The sequence below is a fragment of the Callithrix jacchus genome, chromosome 11 (genome assembly GCF_049354715.1).
Source record: "Callithrix jacchus isolate 240 chromosome 11, calJac240_pri, whole genome shotgun sequence".
Lineage (NCBI taxonomy): Eukaryota > Metazoa > Chordata > Mammalia > Primates > Cebidae > Callithrix > Callithrix jacchus.
Window position 1 is genome coordinate 39,469,254 of NC_133512.1, and position 17,505 is coordinate 39,486,758.

General features: G+C 32.8%; 1 protein-coding gene across 31 annotated transcripts in view; it reads right to left on the bottom strand.

Annotated features, from left to right (window-relative positions):
• The window catches only part of HDAC9 (histone deacetylase 9), a 959,772-nt gene that overhangs the window by 50,932 nt on the left and 891,335 nt on the right, over nt 1–17,505 (bottom strand). For all 31 annotated transcript variants that reach the window (XR_013523929.1, XM_078342579.1, XM_054237178.2 and 28 more), the window contains one exon: nt 1,756–1,840. Coding sequence is in view for 30 of the 31 variants with exons in the window: in XM_078342579.1 (XP_078198705.1) it covers nt 1,756–1,840 (85 nt within the window). In the remaining variant the exon portion in view is untranslated. The remainder of the gene's footprint in view (nt 1–1,755; nt 1,841–17,505) is intronic.

A 17,505-nucleotide genomic window follows, 5' to 3' on the forward strand; every position in this document is an offset into this window, starting at 1 on the left:
GAAATTAGATAAAATACAAAGGCAACAGTGGAGTTTCTAAAGATGTACAGAAATTATGACTTTTTATACCTCTGTGGAAATAGAGTGCTTCATTTCTGTTGTTCCTTTCAAAGCATTTTCACTCTTTCTTCAGTTATTCAACATGCTGTTCAGCACTTAAGAACCAAGCTCACGCTATACGGCTGTCAAGCAGCCTTCCTTACTTTCCAATCCCTCTCACCTCCAGTTGAAAGGGAATGAAGAAAAAGACCACCCCTTTTCCATGACCTCAGTGTACTCTGTGAATATTGTATTGGAATTATTTACTAGCTGTTCTATCACTCACTGGACTGTAAGCACCTTGATGCAGAAACTATGCCTTATTCCTCTTCATCACCTCTGTGCCTTGGTAATTGATCAACATGTAATAAGAACTCAAAAATCCCTATTGAAGTAATATGCTCAGAATATACATGGGACCAATCAATTTTAACAGTTTGTGTATATAATGGCTAAACAATGCTCAGAAAAAGATAATAATACGTATAAAGACTAAGATATTTTCATTCTATTAATGACCTGAAAGGGGACATTGGATTGCACGTGGATGAATAGGAGAATGCTGTTGAAGATGACTTCAAGATTCCTTGCTTTGAAACCTACAATGACACCTAATAGACCCTCTTTGTCTAGCCCCACTGGAAATAAAACAAAGGCAAGACAATGATAGGATTTTCTTCTCAAGCTTATGAAACCACCTCCTGCCTTCTCTTCTTTGTCTCTGTCAGTTCCTTTACTTTAGGCTTATGTCAGAGGCTCGAATAGTGCACCCCAGCATTTGAATGTTTATTTTTCTGTTCCCTAAAAGTCTTTGAAATTCATAGTTTATTTTAGTTATGACGTGTAGTCAATAAATATTTGTGGAGTACATATGGCCCTCAGTCCCAGCATGAGTGAGATTAAGTGGAGAATTACCTTTAGTTCCTGTGTGGCTGATTTGTAAATATTCACAGTGTTTGATAAATGGATAATTTAACTCCAGTCAACCCATATCTCCAAGCTGCTACTGAACAAGCAAAGGCAATGACCCCAGAGAGTGCTGGAAAGTGGCTTCTTAAGGTGGCACTTAATAAATGCTTCTACAGGACAGTAACAAAGCTACAGGCTTTCCTAATTCTCCTTGACACCTAATTTTACCCTTTGGTTTTTCTCTTCATGCTGATCTTCATGTTAATTTGGGCTTGATTTCAACATGTTTGTGTGCTCATGTGTATGTGCATGTATGTATATGTGTGAAGGGAATTGGATGGTCTAAAAAGTCTATGACTTAACCCTACTTTGTTAAGTTCGATTTTCCCATACAGAGGCTTTCTCATTAATTTTTTTCCTTTTCTGACTCATATAAATCAGTAAATGATTGCTGGATTCCAACATCATTAGGCGATAACTAAATTTCATTCAGACTGGATTATAAAAATCACAATTTCTGCATTTATTTCATGGTTCTGGGTACATGCTTAGCGGTCATAACAGTAAAAAAAATCCAAATGCCCGAAATATCTGAAAAAAATAAGATTCTAAATCTAGAGCCTCTACTTTATGTCATTAGTGTAAGATAAGAGTGCTGCATTAAGAGCAACACAGTAAGAAAATACATAAGAACATATGTGCAAATTATAATAACTCTGAAGAAGTGTTTCTTTGTACTGTAATTCTCAATGTAATTTTTGTTAGTTTTACCCAATTCGAATTTTTAAAAAAACTTTAAAGACATACTTTGAATTTCAATGATCTTCTGTAAAGAAATAACAGCATTCATATTCGGGCTTTGGTGGAGAACATCTTCTGCAAGTGGCTCCAGCTGCAAGAAGAGTAGATAATAAAATGAGCAGAATATTATGACTTTATAGTAAGTCTCACAGAAGCAAAGCAAATTGAAACAACCTAATCCTCAGGAAAACCTTGCTCCAAGAACTAGTTAACATTTTGCTGATATTAGTTCTAAAAGTGTAGCCAGAAAATAACTGTTTTACATCCATGTAATTGAATTCCAAGGGGCTTTTCCATTGGTCGCAAGACTAATCTATGAAGTCCCTGAAGCAGGTGCATGTCTGTGTATTATTCATTACAAATCTGAGTTATTTCTGTAATTTTTGTAGGTTCCTGACAAACCAAATTCCATCATGTCTGTATACGCAGCTGGGCCCTGCAAACAAAACCTCAGGGAAGTTGCTATAGACAGAAAGCGGGTAGTCTATTATCTATACTTTTGCAGTGTTTTTACATCTAACCACCTTACACATTTGGACACTTCACGAGAGAAAGCCAGGAGACACAGCTGCTGTTATTCAAAGGCCATTGAATAAAGTAATAGAGAAAAGTTTCAAATAACCAAATGTAAAGTAACTGTACAGTTTCATTTAACTTCTATTTTATTCATAACTATGCAGATGTCTGTGTGTAAGCACAGGCCAAATTCCTACCTTGCAAATTTATCATGATCTTCTGGAATTACACTAATTTTTCATGGAGAAGCTCAGCAAACACTGTTTTGCAAGAAATGAAAAGAAGCTTTCAATAATTTATGGAGCCTAGTTGTCAGACTTAAGTCTGATAATACATCCCTCAGAATGCTGTGGTGATTAGCTTGGCATGTTACAGCAGAAAGTGCATGGCTGGGGCCTTTGCAAATAAAATAGCTGTCCAGCTATTGTGACCCAAAAAGCAAATAAAATAATAGTAACAAAAGGATTAACAAAAAAGTAGTTTTCCTAGAAATGTTAAGGTTAATCATCTCAAATATAAACTGGTGCTCAAACTATAATTTGGTGTGAATGGAAAGCGATGTCACTAGATGTATCAAAGCATGAACTCATCTATGTCTCTTCATCTGTAAGAAAAACTAACAAAACACAGGGATTACAAGTTTCCACAGCATATGTGAGTGAATCTTCCCCTCAGGGTCTCTCTGAATTGATTATTCTATTCTTCAATCATGAAATCTAAAACAATAGCACCTTTATTCCAGATGCCATAGGATAACAGAGTAGCTCAGGGATATTTATACATGGGTAAATTCACTAACTATAACTTTCCAGAGTGTTTTTCTTAGCTGCCAAAGAAAAACCTTTAAAACATCAAAAGGTTTATTTTCAATACAGTTTGGTGAGAGGAAAAAAAAAATCACCATCATCACTCAGTGGCAGTACAAGGTTCTGAAAGAAACTCTTTAAATTTGTTAAAATCATTTTTAAAATCCAGTGTTTCAAATTATATCTTAAAGAATTTGTTAGTCTAGTAACACTCTCTCAACTTAACTACTGAATCATAAACTGAAGTTTACTTGGAAAATTCTTATGCATTAGACAAGGTTGAGCGAGCTGCTTTGCTCATAAATAATTTTTCGCTTCTTTCTTGGAGCTTAGAGAATATAATTTTAACAGAAACCAGGTAGGTTTTACTAATAAAACACCTTGAAATGACTGTCTCTGTTCCAATATTTAAGAACAAAAGCACGAGGCGATATCAGCATATTTAGCTCTTCAAAAAGCCTCCCTGTGACTTCGGGGTAAAAATGCTGACAAATTGAAAGGTGCTGGCTTCTGGAAAGCTACAGGCAGATCAAACATCTAACTTCTGAACTCTTGCACACTGAGGTCTGGGCTATTTTAAAGACTGGGGTTATATAGAAAGCATAAGTGACTTAGTAAAATACAAACAACCCTGAACCCCCAATTTAGAATCTTCAGTTAGATGCAAAAGGGTTGTGTCTACTTTGAAAAGCAATCCAGAGACTTAAGGCAATTAAATTGATCATTTAAACCTCCCAAATCATTTCTCTGCATGTTTTAGTTGAATGTCATTTAGAGGATTTAACCTTCAGTAAATTGCTCCAATTTGTTTCATTTTAAGTGTATACATACAGACAGAGCTGAATTCAGAAAGTTCTCAATATAGCTTCTTTATTTTTTCTCTCGTAGCTATGCAATGGATAATATTGTCTCCATTGGCAAAAGGCAAGTGGCATTTAGAGTCTGTTTTTATAAAATTAAAATCTTGTATGGAGGGACCACAGAATTGGGTTGTCTTTTCTAGAGTTATTTATTTAATCACTCACAATTATAAGCACTAACAACATCTGACTGAAGCATCCACTTAATAAATATGTATGAGTGTTGGTCATTATTCATACTTTAATAACTAATAAAATAATATGAAATAAATATTCATTTTTTAAGAAATTTGGAATAGAAAATAAGAATATGTGGTAACGTTTTGCCATGTATTTGATTTAGGTGATTAGATACAACAAAAACATTGGCTATTGAGGCAAATCAGCATTATAAAAATTATTTAAAGACAAATAAGGAAGTAATTTATACAAACGAGACAATTTTCACATGCAAAAAGTTACAGAAAGATAAAGCATATGCAAATGTAGGAAACAGCACACACCCATCATGCCATCTTTGTCAAGCAATACTGTTAAGTTATCTAGTGTCTCTTATAACTCCATGATAATTATTGAGAATACACTAAGATAACTTTAACACAATCTCTTGACACTTAAAGCTCTGATCCAGCTTAATTATATCTCAAACTTAATCACAAGTATTACTCACAGCAATTCTTTACACAAATTTTCAGGATCAGTGACAGGGAAGTTTATTTTTCTACATCATTTTCAGAAAGTTGTGATAATGTATTGATATGATTCAGATGTTTGTTAAGTTGCATACACCGTTCACATTCTACGTTATCATAGCTACTTTAAAACACCATAAAAGTCCATAAAATTGTGGCCATTATCATCTTAAAAGTAATTTCCAGGTTATTTAGAATCAGATCATTTGAATCATCAAAAATCATTTTAGTTGCCTACAGTTTATCTGTAGAAATAGGTGAAGGATATTCTTGGAGATGCTGTTGAATAAGAGTTTTAAAATTTATGCTGTACTGATGAGACATGAAAAACAGCTCACTGATGTTTTCATTTGCATGATTCAGAACAAAACATAAAAGAAGCTAAACAAAGCCTTTGCAAATGTAACAGGTGTACAAGGATGGATGTATACATCAAGCAAGCAAAGGATCTATTAAATAGTCTCATTAGTGTTTTTGTTATGTTTTGATGTTTCCCAAATATTTTTAAATTCCCAAGTGTCTTAATATTTCTGTGCCTTTATTTATTCTGTTCCCTCTTTCTTATCTTTTCTTCATTCTTCTTTGAATTGGTGAAACTTTACCAAGCATTCAAGGACCAGCACAAATATTGCCTGCTCCTGAAATTCTCTACCAGAGCAAATTTATTCTACTCCTATAGCCCTTTTCCCCACAAATCCTCTTATTTACTAAATACATTACATGGTAATAAGTCATTTTTTCCCATTCTCTACTTCGTTGTGAGCCATTTAAAGTCAAAGATGGAGACTGCATAGGAAAGACATTTTTTAAATGTTGAATAAATGGAGGGTTGATTGAAGAAAAAACATGAAGAGATGACCTTTGTTCTGCTCTCCACAGTTAACAAGCCAAAACAAAATGGGTTCTTCCTTTTGGTTGGCTGCTGTAATCAGAGTATGGTTTTAAGATGAAGAATCAGAACAGCAATGATAATTCATTTTGTTTTCTAAGGTGAACTGCCCTTGCATAATTTCCAGACAATTATTCTCTCCTATGCATTGGTAGGGTTTCCTGACATGTAGGCAGATATTTCTATAGATCAGAAATGCAGGGAAATGGAAAAGAAACAAAGACCCAGGGCAAGCAGAGGCAGAATGGCCATGCCAATAATTAGAAGAGAAAAACGTTGCTTCCAATTGAGCAGGAAGAAAAAGTAACAGCATGACTATAAAATGGAATGAGATTTTGAAAGGCATTGAAATTAATCTTTAGCCCAATTTGAAAAGAAGTGGGATCATCCCAATATTTCGACCTCTAATCCATATATATATTATTTAATTTACTTACATCTTTGTTAACTTCTCTAAAAATATTTTACAATTTTTTTGAATATGGTCATATTTTCAGATAGATGTATTCTAGGTATTTGTTATCAGTTTTTATAAATTACATGTAGATGTTTACACTATTTATATATAATATGCATATTGATAATTTAATTTTAGAAACTTCAGTCCTGGTGTGATTCTGTCCTGTGTGCTTGTTCTCTAGAGCAGGAGTCATTTATCTCCATTTGTCGTCTCTCTCACATAAGTGCATGCCACAGCCCCATGGAATATACGACAGACATGGTCATGAGCCCCCTGAGGCCTCGGAACTATCTTTTCAGTTGTGAACTAAATCTAACAAAGGTTATCACTTTAATGTGGATAATGATGAAAATGGGCACCAGTTTTCTTTATGAATGGTCAGTTTAGGGGTCGGTACATATAATGAATTGCACATTGTTGAAGCAGAAGCAATGAAATACAAAGGCAATCCAATTAAAAGTAACACTGGCAACTTCGAAAATGTCTGCACAGCCAACAGTTTCCATCATAGGCTTTGAAATACCATCACCTATGCTTATGGTTGAAGCATGGTTCAGGGCAAGTGCATATGAGTGGACAGCACTTAGTAGCTGTGGAGGAAGATGCAGAGTCAGAAGATGAGGAGGAGGAGAATATGAAGTTCTTAAGTATATCTGGAAAGTGATCTGCCCCTAAAGGTGGTAGTGAGCTTCCACAGAAAAAAGTAAAACTTGCTGCTAATGAAGATGATGATGAAGAAAATGAGGATGACCATGAGGGTGCAGAAGCTGAAGAAGAAGCCCAGTGAAGAAATCTATACAAGACACTCCAGCGAAAATACACAAAAATCGAACCAGAATGGAAAAGACTCAAATCCACCAACATCAAAACCAAAAGGTCAGGAATCATTCGAAAAACTGGAAAGAAAAAACTCCTAAAATGCTAAAAGGACCTAGTTCTGTAGAAAACATTAAAGCAAAAATGCAAGCAAGTATAGAAAAAGGTCATTCTCTTTCCAAATTAGAAACCTAGTTCATCAATTATGTGAAGAACTGCTTCCTGATGACTGACCAGGAGGCTATTCAAGATCTCTGGCAGTGGAGCAATAAGTCTCTTTAAGAAAATCGTTTAAATGGCTCGTTAGAAAACTTGTCTTATTTCATTTCTGTATCATTTGATATCTAGCTGTCCTTTTTGTAATGCAGAGTGAGAACTTTCCATACCATGTCTGATAAATGTTGTCCAGGTTCCATTGCCAAGAATGTGTAGTCCAAAATGTATGTTCAGTTTTCAAAGATGAAACTCCACCCTTTGCTTGCTTTTAAGTATGTATGGAATATTATGATAGGATATACTACAGTAGTGGTCAGACATGGCTATGGTGGGGAGACAAAAATATACATGTGAAACAAACAGTATTAAAATGTTTTTTGAAGAAATTTTATATTTACAGAAAGTTTCAAACATTGTACAGAATTCCTATATACTCTTTGCTCAGTTTCCCTGAAGGATAACTGATTACAGAAAACCAGTATATTCTTCAATTTTGTTTCCTATAGTTATGACAGTTACATAGATATATAATTAATTTTTACTAAACCTTTTGAGTTTTAAATTTTCATTGATTTTTAACAATGAAACTAATATGTAGATTTATTACATATTAAACTAATATGTAGATATAAGATTTTGTTAAATCATAATTTAAATAAACATTTTAATAGATTTTCTTCACACTCAATTACATATCATCTGTAAATAGTGAAAGATTTATTCTTCTCCAATACTGATACTTTTTTCTTTTTCTTACCATATTTCACTGTCTAGGATCCCCTGAACAATGTTGAAATGAAGCAGTAAGAATATCTTTGTCTTGTTTACGATTTTAAAATTTCTATATTTCACATTTAAACCTAATGTATACTGTAGAATTTTTTGTAGATATCCTTTATCAAGTTAAATATGTCTTTTATTTTTATTTGTAAAAATTGTTCATTATGATTGGGTAATTTATCAGCTGCTTTTAAAACATCTATTGAAATAGTTATATTTCTTCTTCATTGTCTTAATGTGATGAATTAACATGATTAGTTTGGAAAGTTAATATATTTCTAGGGTAAACCTAATTTTATGAACATTTAAGATGTTGATGAACTGCTAATATTTTCTTTAGGGTTTTAACTACTATGACTATGGGAAAGATTCTCCTAATATTCCTTTCTTGTAATATTCTCTTAAGTTTTTTGTGTTGGTATTACACAGGCCTCAAAAAATTAGTCGTGATATATTCTTCTTACCCTCCACTCCTTTATTCTCAAACTATTTGTGATTGGTATTATTTTTTTTCTAAAATTCCTGGTAGAATTCCCTGGTGAAACTATATGGGTTTTGGTAAATTTAATTTTAAAAACTCATTTTGTTAGTAATTAAATAACTATTCAAATTTTCTTTATGTTTGTGCAGTCTTGCAAGGCTGTATTTTTATTATACTTTTTCCATTTCAAATATTCCATTTCATAAATTTTCAAATTGTTTACATAAAGTTGTTTTTAATATTTTCTTGTCATCCTTTTAATAAGGTTAAAAGTTGTAAAAGTCCCCTTTTCTTTCCCAGTGCAGGACATGCATGCTTTCTCTTTGTTGGTCGGTCTTACTAGAGTCTGACCACTTTTATTACTTATTTCAAAGAATCAACCTTTGACTTTAAAAATCTTATAATATATGCTTCTTTTCTATTTTATTATTTCTATTTCCTTTGGTTTCTTTACATTTAATTTGTTGATTTGATTCTCTAATTACATGAGATGTATGCTTTCAATATTATTTTTAAGCTTTCTTATTTCCTAACATGTACATTTGAAACTATATGTTTCTCTAAGTTCAGCTTTATATATCACACAAGTTTTTGCATTTTATATTTTCATAATGCTTTATTTCAGAAAACTTTCTAATTTCTCACTATGATTTCTTTGGACACATATATATATTTGAAATCTCAAAATATATAAGATTTTCAACTTACCTCTTAATATTGATTTTAGTTTAAATTTATTGTGGTAAGAAATTATACTATGTATGAATTCAATTAGTTAGAATGTATTGAAACTTGCTTTCTGCTCCATATATGGTCTATCTTTTAAAATGTTAAGAATGTCTTGAAAAGAATGATATTCTGTAATGTTTGGGAATATATGATCCATTATACATTTAAATTATAGCAAGTTTATCAAGTGTGTAAATCTTCCTTATCACCCTCCACGTTTATTTTCTTCATGATTTATCAGTTACTGAGAGTACTATGCTGAAATTTGTTATTATGATTGTGGTTTTGGCTAATTTTTTATTTGGTTCTTTCCATTTTTGCTTAATGTTTTTATGCTGTCTAAGACACATAAATTTTGAATTGTTTTATATTCTCAGTTGATAGACTATTTTATCAGTATGAAAGATCTCTTTTGATCTCTATTTCCCCTTTTTTGTTTTGCCTTAAAGTCCATTTTTATTTGGTATTAATATAGTCATATGAGTTTTCCTTCAGTTAGTTCTTGTGGATAAATATTTTTCATTTCTTTCATTTAAACTTTTCTTATAGTTATATTATATTACAGAAAGCTTCCCTATAAACACATCTGTTATTACAATGCAATCATCTTTGTCTTCATTGGTGAACTAAACCCATTTATATCCACTTACATGTTATTTGTACAACTGCCCAAGCTAATTCTAAAACTTTATTTAAAAATGCAGTGGGTTCAAATGTAGCCATGATGGTCCTTGAAGAAGAAAAACAAACTGAAAGATTTGTTCTACCAGTTATCAAGACTTTTAATAAAACTACAGTAGTAAGACAGTCTGATATTATCATATAAAAAGATAGAAACCTGTGAAATAGAATAGACTCTCCATGTATACATGGACAAAGTTAACACTACTGAGCCACAATGAATGGATGGTCTTTTCTATAAGTGGTACTTATATTCACAGTGAAACAAACAAACAAACCTGACCTCTATATTATGCCATATACAAATTCAAAGCTGGATGAACTGTGCATCTAAATGTTGAAGTCAAAAAATAAACTTTTCAGAGAAGAGTAAGGAAAGGATAAAAATAATCTTTTCATGACTTTGGGAATCCAGAAAGAATACTTAAATAGAATACAAACAGAATTTATTCTACAGGAAAAGACTGATAAATTATACCACTATAACAAGATACCTTCAATTATCAAAGGTCATCTCTAAGGATGGTGAAAAGACAAGATATTTCAGCACATGAAACCAACAGTAGAACTACAAAGAACTGTTGAATAAGTAAGGAAAAAGACAATATGAAGGTGGGCAAAAGTCTTTAATAGATACATCAAAAACAGTAACTGCAAATGATCAATAAATAGATGAAGAACTGCCTCATTAGTATCTGGGCAAGTTAAAACCATGATGATATGCTACTACACATCCAACAGAATGGCTAAGATTTTAAAAGACTGACAATACGGAGTATTGGAAGGATACAGAAGCATGGAAATGATTGTATGCCACAGGTAGGAGTATAAATTGTAACTACCACTATGGAAAACAGTTTGGTGCCATCCACAAAATTTGAACACATGCATATTTCAGAATTCAGCAATACCACTTGTAGAAATATACTCAACAAAAATGTGGGTACAAGTGCACCAAGAAACACATATAAAATGTTCATCACAGCATTACATACAATAGCTCCCAAACTGGAAAAATTCCCTTTATCTGTCAAAAGTAGAATATGTACATAAATTGTGACATTTTCCTAAAAATTATTTTTACAGAATGGAATACTATCTGTTAATAAAAATGAATCAACTCTAGCTGGCTGCAACAACATGGATAAATCTCGCAAACATAATGTTGAGCAAAATGAGCAATGAAGGAATTATGTATTTTATAATTTCATGGATATAAAGTTGTACATTAAAATGTAGTGTTAGAAATCAGAAAATCGGTTACTTTCAGAAAAGAGAAAGGGGATACTAGTTAGAAAAGAAATGTGGGGTCTTTTTACATGCTGACATTACTCTATCTCTTGGCTGATCATTACATATGTGATCTGTGTGATACTTCATTGAGTTGAACATTCATGTTTTGCAGTTTTCTGTGTAAGTATTATATTTTACAATTAAAACCAATTTCTCAAAAATTAAAAATTCCAAAAAAAAATAAGCACTGTGACATAAGAGAATAGGGAAACAAAGTCTGGCTCTTGAGTTCACATTCTTTCCACTATATTACGGTGCTTCTAGGAAACAAAGTGAGATTATATATTTTGTATGAGAGAAACACATTTTATTTTTAAATACAAGACCACAAACTCACTTACAAAGGGAGTTAAAAGTCCCCTTGCAACATGCAAAGCAACTCAGACAAAATACAGAAAGGGTTCAGTTGTCAGGGTCAAAGATGTTGTAGAACTTTGGAAGAATATAATGATCAAGACCAAGAAGACAAGGAAAGCAGACTGTGATACAGATCTGACTCTCCATGCTAATGAACTATTATCAATTCCCTAGTGAGGGGGGATTGGTGGTTAAAATTCAACTCTCATTTGAATAATTGTCTTAGAGAAGTCTGCAATTAGTTGTGTATGTTTAATTTGATTGTATAAGTAAATCTGGTTATAATTTTATCCATATTGTGATTCATGAGTCATTCTCCAAATAACCTCTTTTATTTGAAGTCATCAAAATTCTTGGCCACATAGATTGGGGGAGAAATTGGAATCAGGGTGATTGTATTGACAATCAAGTTACTACACCGACAAACCACTGAAATTATTCAGATTGGGTCTGCCTGCATCCCCCCAAATGTAGATGATGTAGGGTGATGTCAACACAGCAATAAAGAAATATCTCTGGTCAACAGCAGTGACATAAGTCTAACAAGTCTTATTAGAGTAACAGGAAGATCAAGAGGTAAAGGGAACAGTCATGGTCATTGGCTCACATGAGATACTGAAGGAATTCCTTGAGTAAGATAAGAGAAACCAGAGAGCTAGATTCTGAGATTATTACTATAGTCACTGTTCTATTAACTGAATTTTATCCAAAACTACTATGGCTTAGCGAAATGCAGGTTATATAATACAAGTGCCAATGAATGAAAGGAGGAAGACTATGAGAAGATGCCTCTGTTCCATATGAAACCCAAATAGTATACTATAATTTCCATGATGCTTAACCATGGGCAGTTTCCACATGATATATTTAAACATCTATGGCAATCACCAACTAAGTAATTAAAAATAAGCCTGAAAATAAACGAAAGAAGGCATGGTGGAAACAGGATATTGAATGCAATTTGTTGGATAATTCCGACTACTGATATTCTTGCTTAATCATTAAAGTAAGTTTGTAGATATACAACATAATGAGAAAACAGTTAGAACCACACAGAGGAGTAGGGAAAATACTGTATATGTTGAAAAGTGCATATCAAACCAAAGTTCTAACAACATTGAAGGGAAGTCTGTTCAGGGCTCTGTGTGTAGTTTTCCAACGTAAGCTCTGTAGTTTAGATATCAATTGTTATTAAGAAGGATTGGCTCACAGTAAATGCCAAAAATCTTGTTTACCTGACCCAATTTCTGCAAGTAAATTTAAATTTGACAGTCAAATATGATAAGCCCTGTTTCATTTTTTGTGCCTAGTATTCTTCTATTTGCTATATAAATCTCTTCTTCATTTAATTTGCTAATTTTATGTTTTTTAATTTTTTTTGTTTGTTTTATTTAAGAGATTTTTTGTATGATACTCTTTTCCAAATGTTGACTTTTCTGTTAACAAGACCTGTTTCACATTATGTAGCAGTGGTGTGCTGGTAAATGTTTAACTGCTAACTGACCAAGAAGTAGTCCTAATTTGTAGCATTTGCTGATTTCTGTGGTGTAAATATTCCCACCATGGTCCGTTTCAAGCTACTAACGTGAAGTTATTAAACTCAGATTTGAGCAGAGATACACACAATTGGCTTTCACACGTCATTTACAGCCAGTTTCAGCATACCGTGGTTACAGTATAATTTTGTTTATTGATTATCTGGGAAAATTGCTAGCAGTTACTTTCACAATAAGCTTTGTTTTCTTCTATGAGCTTCTGCCATCTCAAAAAAAAAAAAGATATATATATATATATATATATACACTGTTTTGTTGCTGTTGTTGTTTTACCCCAAAGCTTGGAATTCGTTTGTTCAAAGCTTCCATATTTTTTCACAGAAATTCTAATTCCTTATGATATTCCAGTACACAGATTCAGCCTCAGTATATACTTTTATTCTACTCAACATACCTCTCCTCTACCAAAAACAAAACAAATCTAAACAGAGCCATCCACAATTCCAAGAAGTCTTAATGTCTTTATCTATGCTTTCCCATTACGTGTTAATCTTTTCCTTCGATATGAGCTCATTTCACTCTGATGTTTTATTCAAGATGTGTTAAATATTAAAATATTCCTCCATCTCTATAGTTAAAAACAATGGTTCTATGTTAAATTCCCAAAACACTTTGATTATTTTACTTTTACTTATGTTAGATATTTTGGTCACAAAATACATGCCCAATAAAAGACTAATGATTAGACAAATAAATGAATGTCATACCATGTTTGCTTCACACGGCAAAGAACTGCTTTCTTCCCTTTATTGGTTACCATAACCTATGAAATGTCCAGGTCCCTGGCCTATATTCTCCTTAACAACCTCTGAAAAACCTAAAGACAAACAATACAAAATATTTATATAATGGAGTTTTGAATTATCCAAACAAACTCCACTTCATTTGGCATTTGCTAAAACATATAAACAAACAAAAAAAAATTCACAATCAGTTTGGCTCTGCCTTGTTGAATATAAGAAATGCAACATCAAAGGCCATATTTACATTGAAAAGTATCTTCAAATAATATTTTCCCCAAACTGTTTTACTCTTTTTAGATTATACATACATTCTCTTTTAGAGTATGGAGTCTTCAAAGTTTAAAAGAAAGCCATAGAAAAACATTATTCTGACATATCACACATTGTCCCCGTATTCAGCTCTTCTTTCCTTTACTCATGAATGGCAACTATTTAGGAGCTTGTAAGCTTTCCTAGATTCACACCAATTCCCCAATGGACAAAGCCTAAGCCATACATAATCTAAAGAATGAAAAAGATGGCAAAACAACTTCCCCATTCGGAATCCAATGCAAACAAACCCCTCATGAGCAACTTGGGTAACAACATCTCAAGAGTTCACCTCAGGGGTGGTTGTCAACACTTACTAGAGTCAATTCAAGAGACTATTTCAGCCACTTTAGAGCAAAACATCATCTTTAAAAGATTATCAACAAACACAATCACTAAGTTTGGCCACTGTTTGTGAAATTCAAGTCAAATGAAAGCAGCTAGGCATACTCAACAGGAGATAGCAGTTATTAAAAAGAAAGTGGAGAGAGGAAGGGAGAAAAGGAGGACGAGATGAAGGAAGTGAGGGAGGGAAGAAGAAAGAGAGGGAGGTAAGGAGGGAAAGAAAGAAAAGAAAAATAAAAGAAGCGACAAAGAAATCAGAAGTCAAATTTTAAAAAGAGTGAGGAAAACCAAAACATGCTATGCATTCCAAGGGTAAATGCTGAACTCTAAGTACTAGAGGCTTTAGCATAATTTCAACAGCTTCCAGATCTATGACAATTTGTTTTGCTTTTTTTCTCTAATAAGCTTAGAAATAATCATTTATTTTGTATTGACAGGTGATCTAATGGCCATGTTCTCAACTCACTACCCAAGGCTTCTACTACTATGTATCTATCCTCTCCTTTGTTTTACTTGCTTGAAGATTTTCAATGTTTTTGTTTTAGATTCCATAGGAATGGCAACTGCTTAAAGCTTTTCTCACCTCTTGGGAAAATTTCTTTCAGAGGAAGTAACCCAGGGTGCCACTAATTGGCTTTACGTAACAGTAGGCAAATTTGGCCTTAAAGCAACTGTGACACTGTTTGCCAATCAGCTCAAATACAGATTACCAAAATCAGATTCTCTGGGAACCTCACAGATGTTTCTATTACGAATTCTAAAAACTATGTGGCTATTCACATAAGTATACCTAATGCCTTTCCAAGCAACCTAATAATTCTTCTCATTTAAATATTCACTTCAATTTCTTGCAAACCCCAAGCTGGTGTTTCTAAGTGCTTCATCGAAAAAGATCAAAATATCCATCATGCACTGATTGGAATGATAAATCTAAGTTCTAAACTTTGCCAAGAAAAAGAAAAAAAATGGACTTCTGGTATGTCTTCAAAATCAGTTGCCCCTAGGAATTTCCTGTACCATGCTCAAATTAGTTTTAATCCAATAGTGTATTATTTTGACTGACCTTGTACATACTTCTTAAAAGAATAGTTAAGAGATGTTTTGCTAAGCAGATCATTTTCATGATAAAGATATTTAAAAAGAAGAAAATGCTTGCTTTGGGTGTAACACTCAGATAACTAGAATTTTTAAAAATCAAGTTTTTTGGTACCCATCTATGTGTCTACACAGATGCAGAGCTAATGGTTCCTGTTGATTTTATAATTACTTTGGTTTATGTAATACATATTTTTCTGCTGATAATAAGTCATAAGAAGCAAAATTTTGCTGTATTGACATGGCCTGGCCAAAAACAACAAGGGAAAGAAATAGCATTCAAAAAACTGGCAAAATGTTTATGAATTCTAATCCTCTGCACATGAATAAATACATCTGACAAAGAGCAGAGGCCCTCCAAAAGGCACCTCTTGACCTTTCTAATTTGAGTTCAATTGCATGTTCAGTGTTGAGAAACTAAAATAGGTTCCACCAATGTTTTAAGTTCAAGCTTTACTACATTTTGTTATTTGTAGAAGTGAAATCCCAGATAATGAGTTATAATTGCTCATTAATCACTTGAAAAAAGGGTTTGGAGGGAAACTGGGATTTGAAATCGCAATAACTGGTATCTGTAAGACAACCTTTTGTATTTTCTTACCTACAGCTTACCATTTAAAACTACTGTGAAAACTGCATATATATGCACTTTTTAAAAAACGGTGAGGTATATGCAATGTGCTTTATGTATTATTTTTCTAAAATAATAAAATTTAAAACTTCAATGTAGTCATAAGGATCTTTGACCTGGAAAAAAATACAGAAAACCAGGCCTTGGATTATAAATTATATTGTCAATGAAAGTGAGAAGAACTCATTATTCAATGTGTTTCATGTATTATATTTTCATTTCCTTTTCCCAAATGAATTATAATGTACAACACACTTGTATTTTTCTTTAATTTTTCACTTTTAATCATCTTCCTTTTTCTTAGCTTTGTTCTTCCATATACTGATAGACCTGACACAACAATATTTACCTTTCAAAAGTTCAATAATCCCATATTCATGTGTTACCTTTAAAGTATCTGCTAGGAAAGCTAAATTCTTGTTTATGTTCTCAAGAAAACTTAATGCAAAAATATAGAAAGGTATACACTATTTAAACCTCCCTTCCTTTAGTTTATATTGAACACATTTTAGATTGTGGTTATGCAACTGAAGATCACCAACCAAAAGTGACAAGGTGGGATTTAGGGCTTCATAATAACTAACTCAAATTTACTGTATGGCATACATATTAATTAGTAAATTCGGTGGTCAGTATAGCCAAAAATAATCATTTCAGTTAGCACTTACTGGAAATTTTAGCAATCTAAACAGTCACATGGTCAGGTTTAATAATGTCCAGTGATACCTTTACTCCTTTCTCTGTATCAGATCTGGTCTTTCTAAACATGCAGAGAAAAGGCACAGGTCTCAAACTTTAAATCAGGTGACATCATTGTCATTCTTTCTGTACTCTGGTCTCCAATTAAATTCCTTTTCCTTCTTAGGCCAAAGGCTCTGTTTTTTGCAATATGCAGTAGATTATTAAAATTCAAACTCTGAATAATTGGTGATTTTCAAACAGATGCCTCCAGGGTAGCCAACAGTTACAGTATTCTCTCTCCTTTTTCTATCTTTTTGGAAGTCATCCATAAATTTAAGAGAGTGGTTTTAATAGCTAATTTAGCATTTTGAGATATTTTCATATGGGAGTATTTAAGAATATGTAATCTCTCATATTACCATCAATTTTAATGTCACTAATTGCTCTATAAAAGCAGTTTATTTCATCTCCACAAAAAACACATACACTAAAATGACCAGCATTCTCCCTGTCAAAAGAGCACAGAATGGCAACAAGGTACAAAACACACTTTGCTTTACAGTAAACACAGATAAATTAAGAACACATAACTCCACACAATTGAATCTGTTCTGAAACATAATCATTTCTTAAAGAAAGAGATCATATGGGAGATCACTCTATTGTCATTGGAAATCTTCCCTTGGAAGAATAGAATTGGGCTAAGAGCAAAATATTTTTTAAGAGAATAGAGACAGAATCTCCTTTGAATGAAGTGCTCAAAGAAAGCCAGAAAAATCCCAAATTTCCTTCCACATGGGCAGAAAAGTAGTCAACTTTT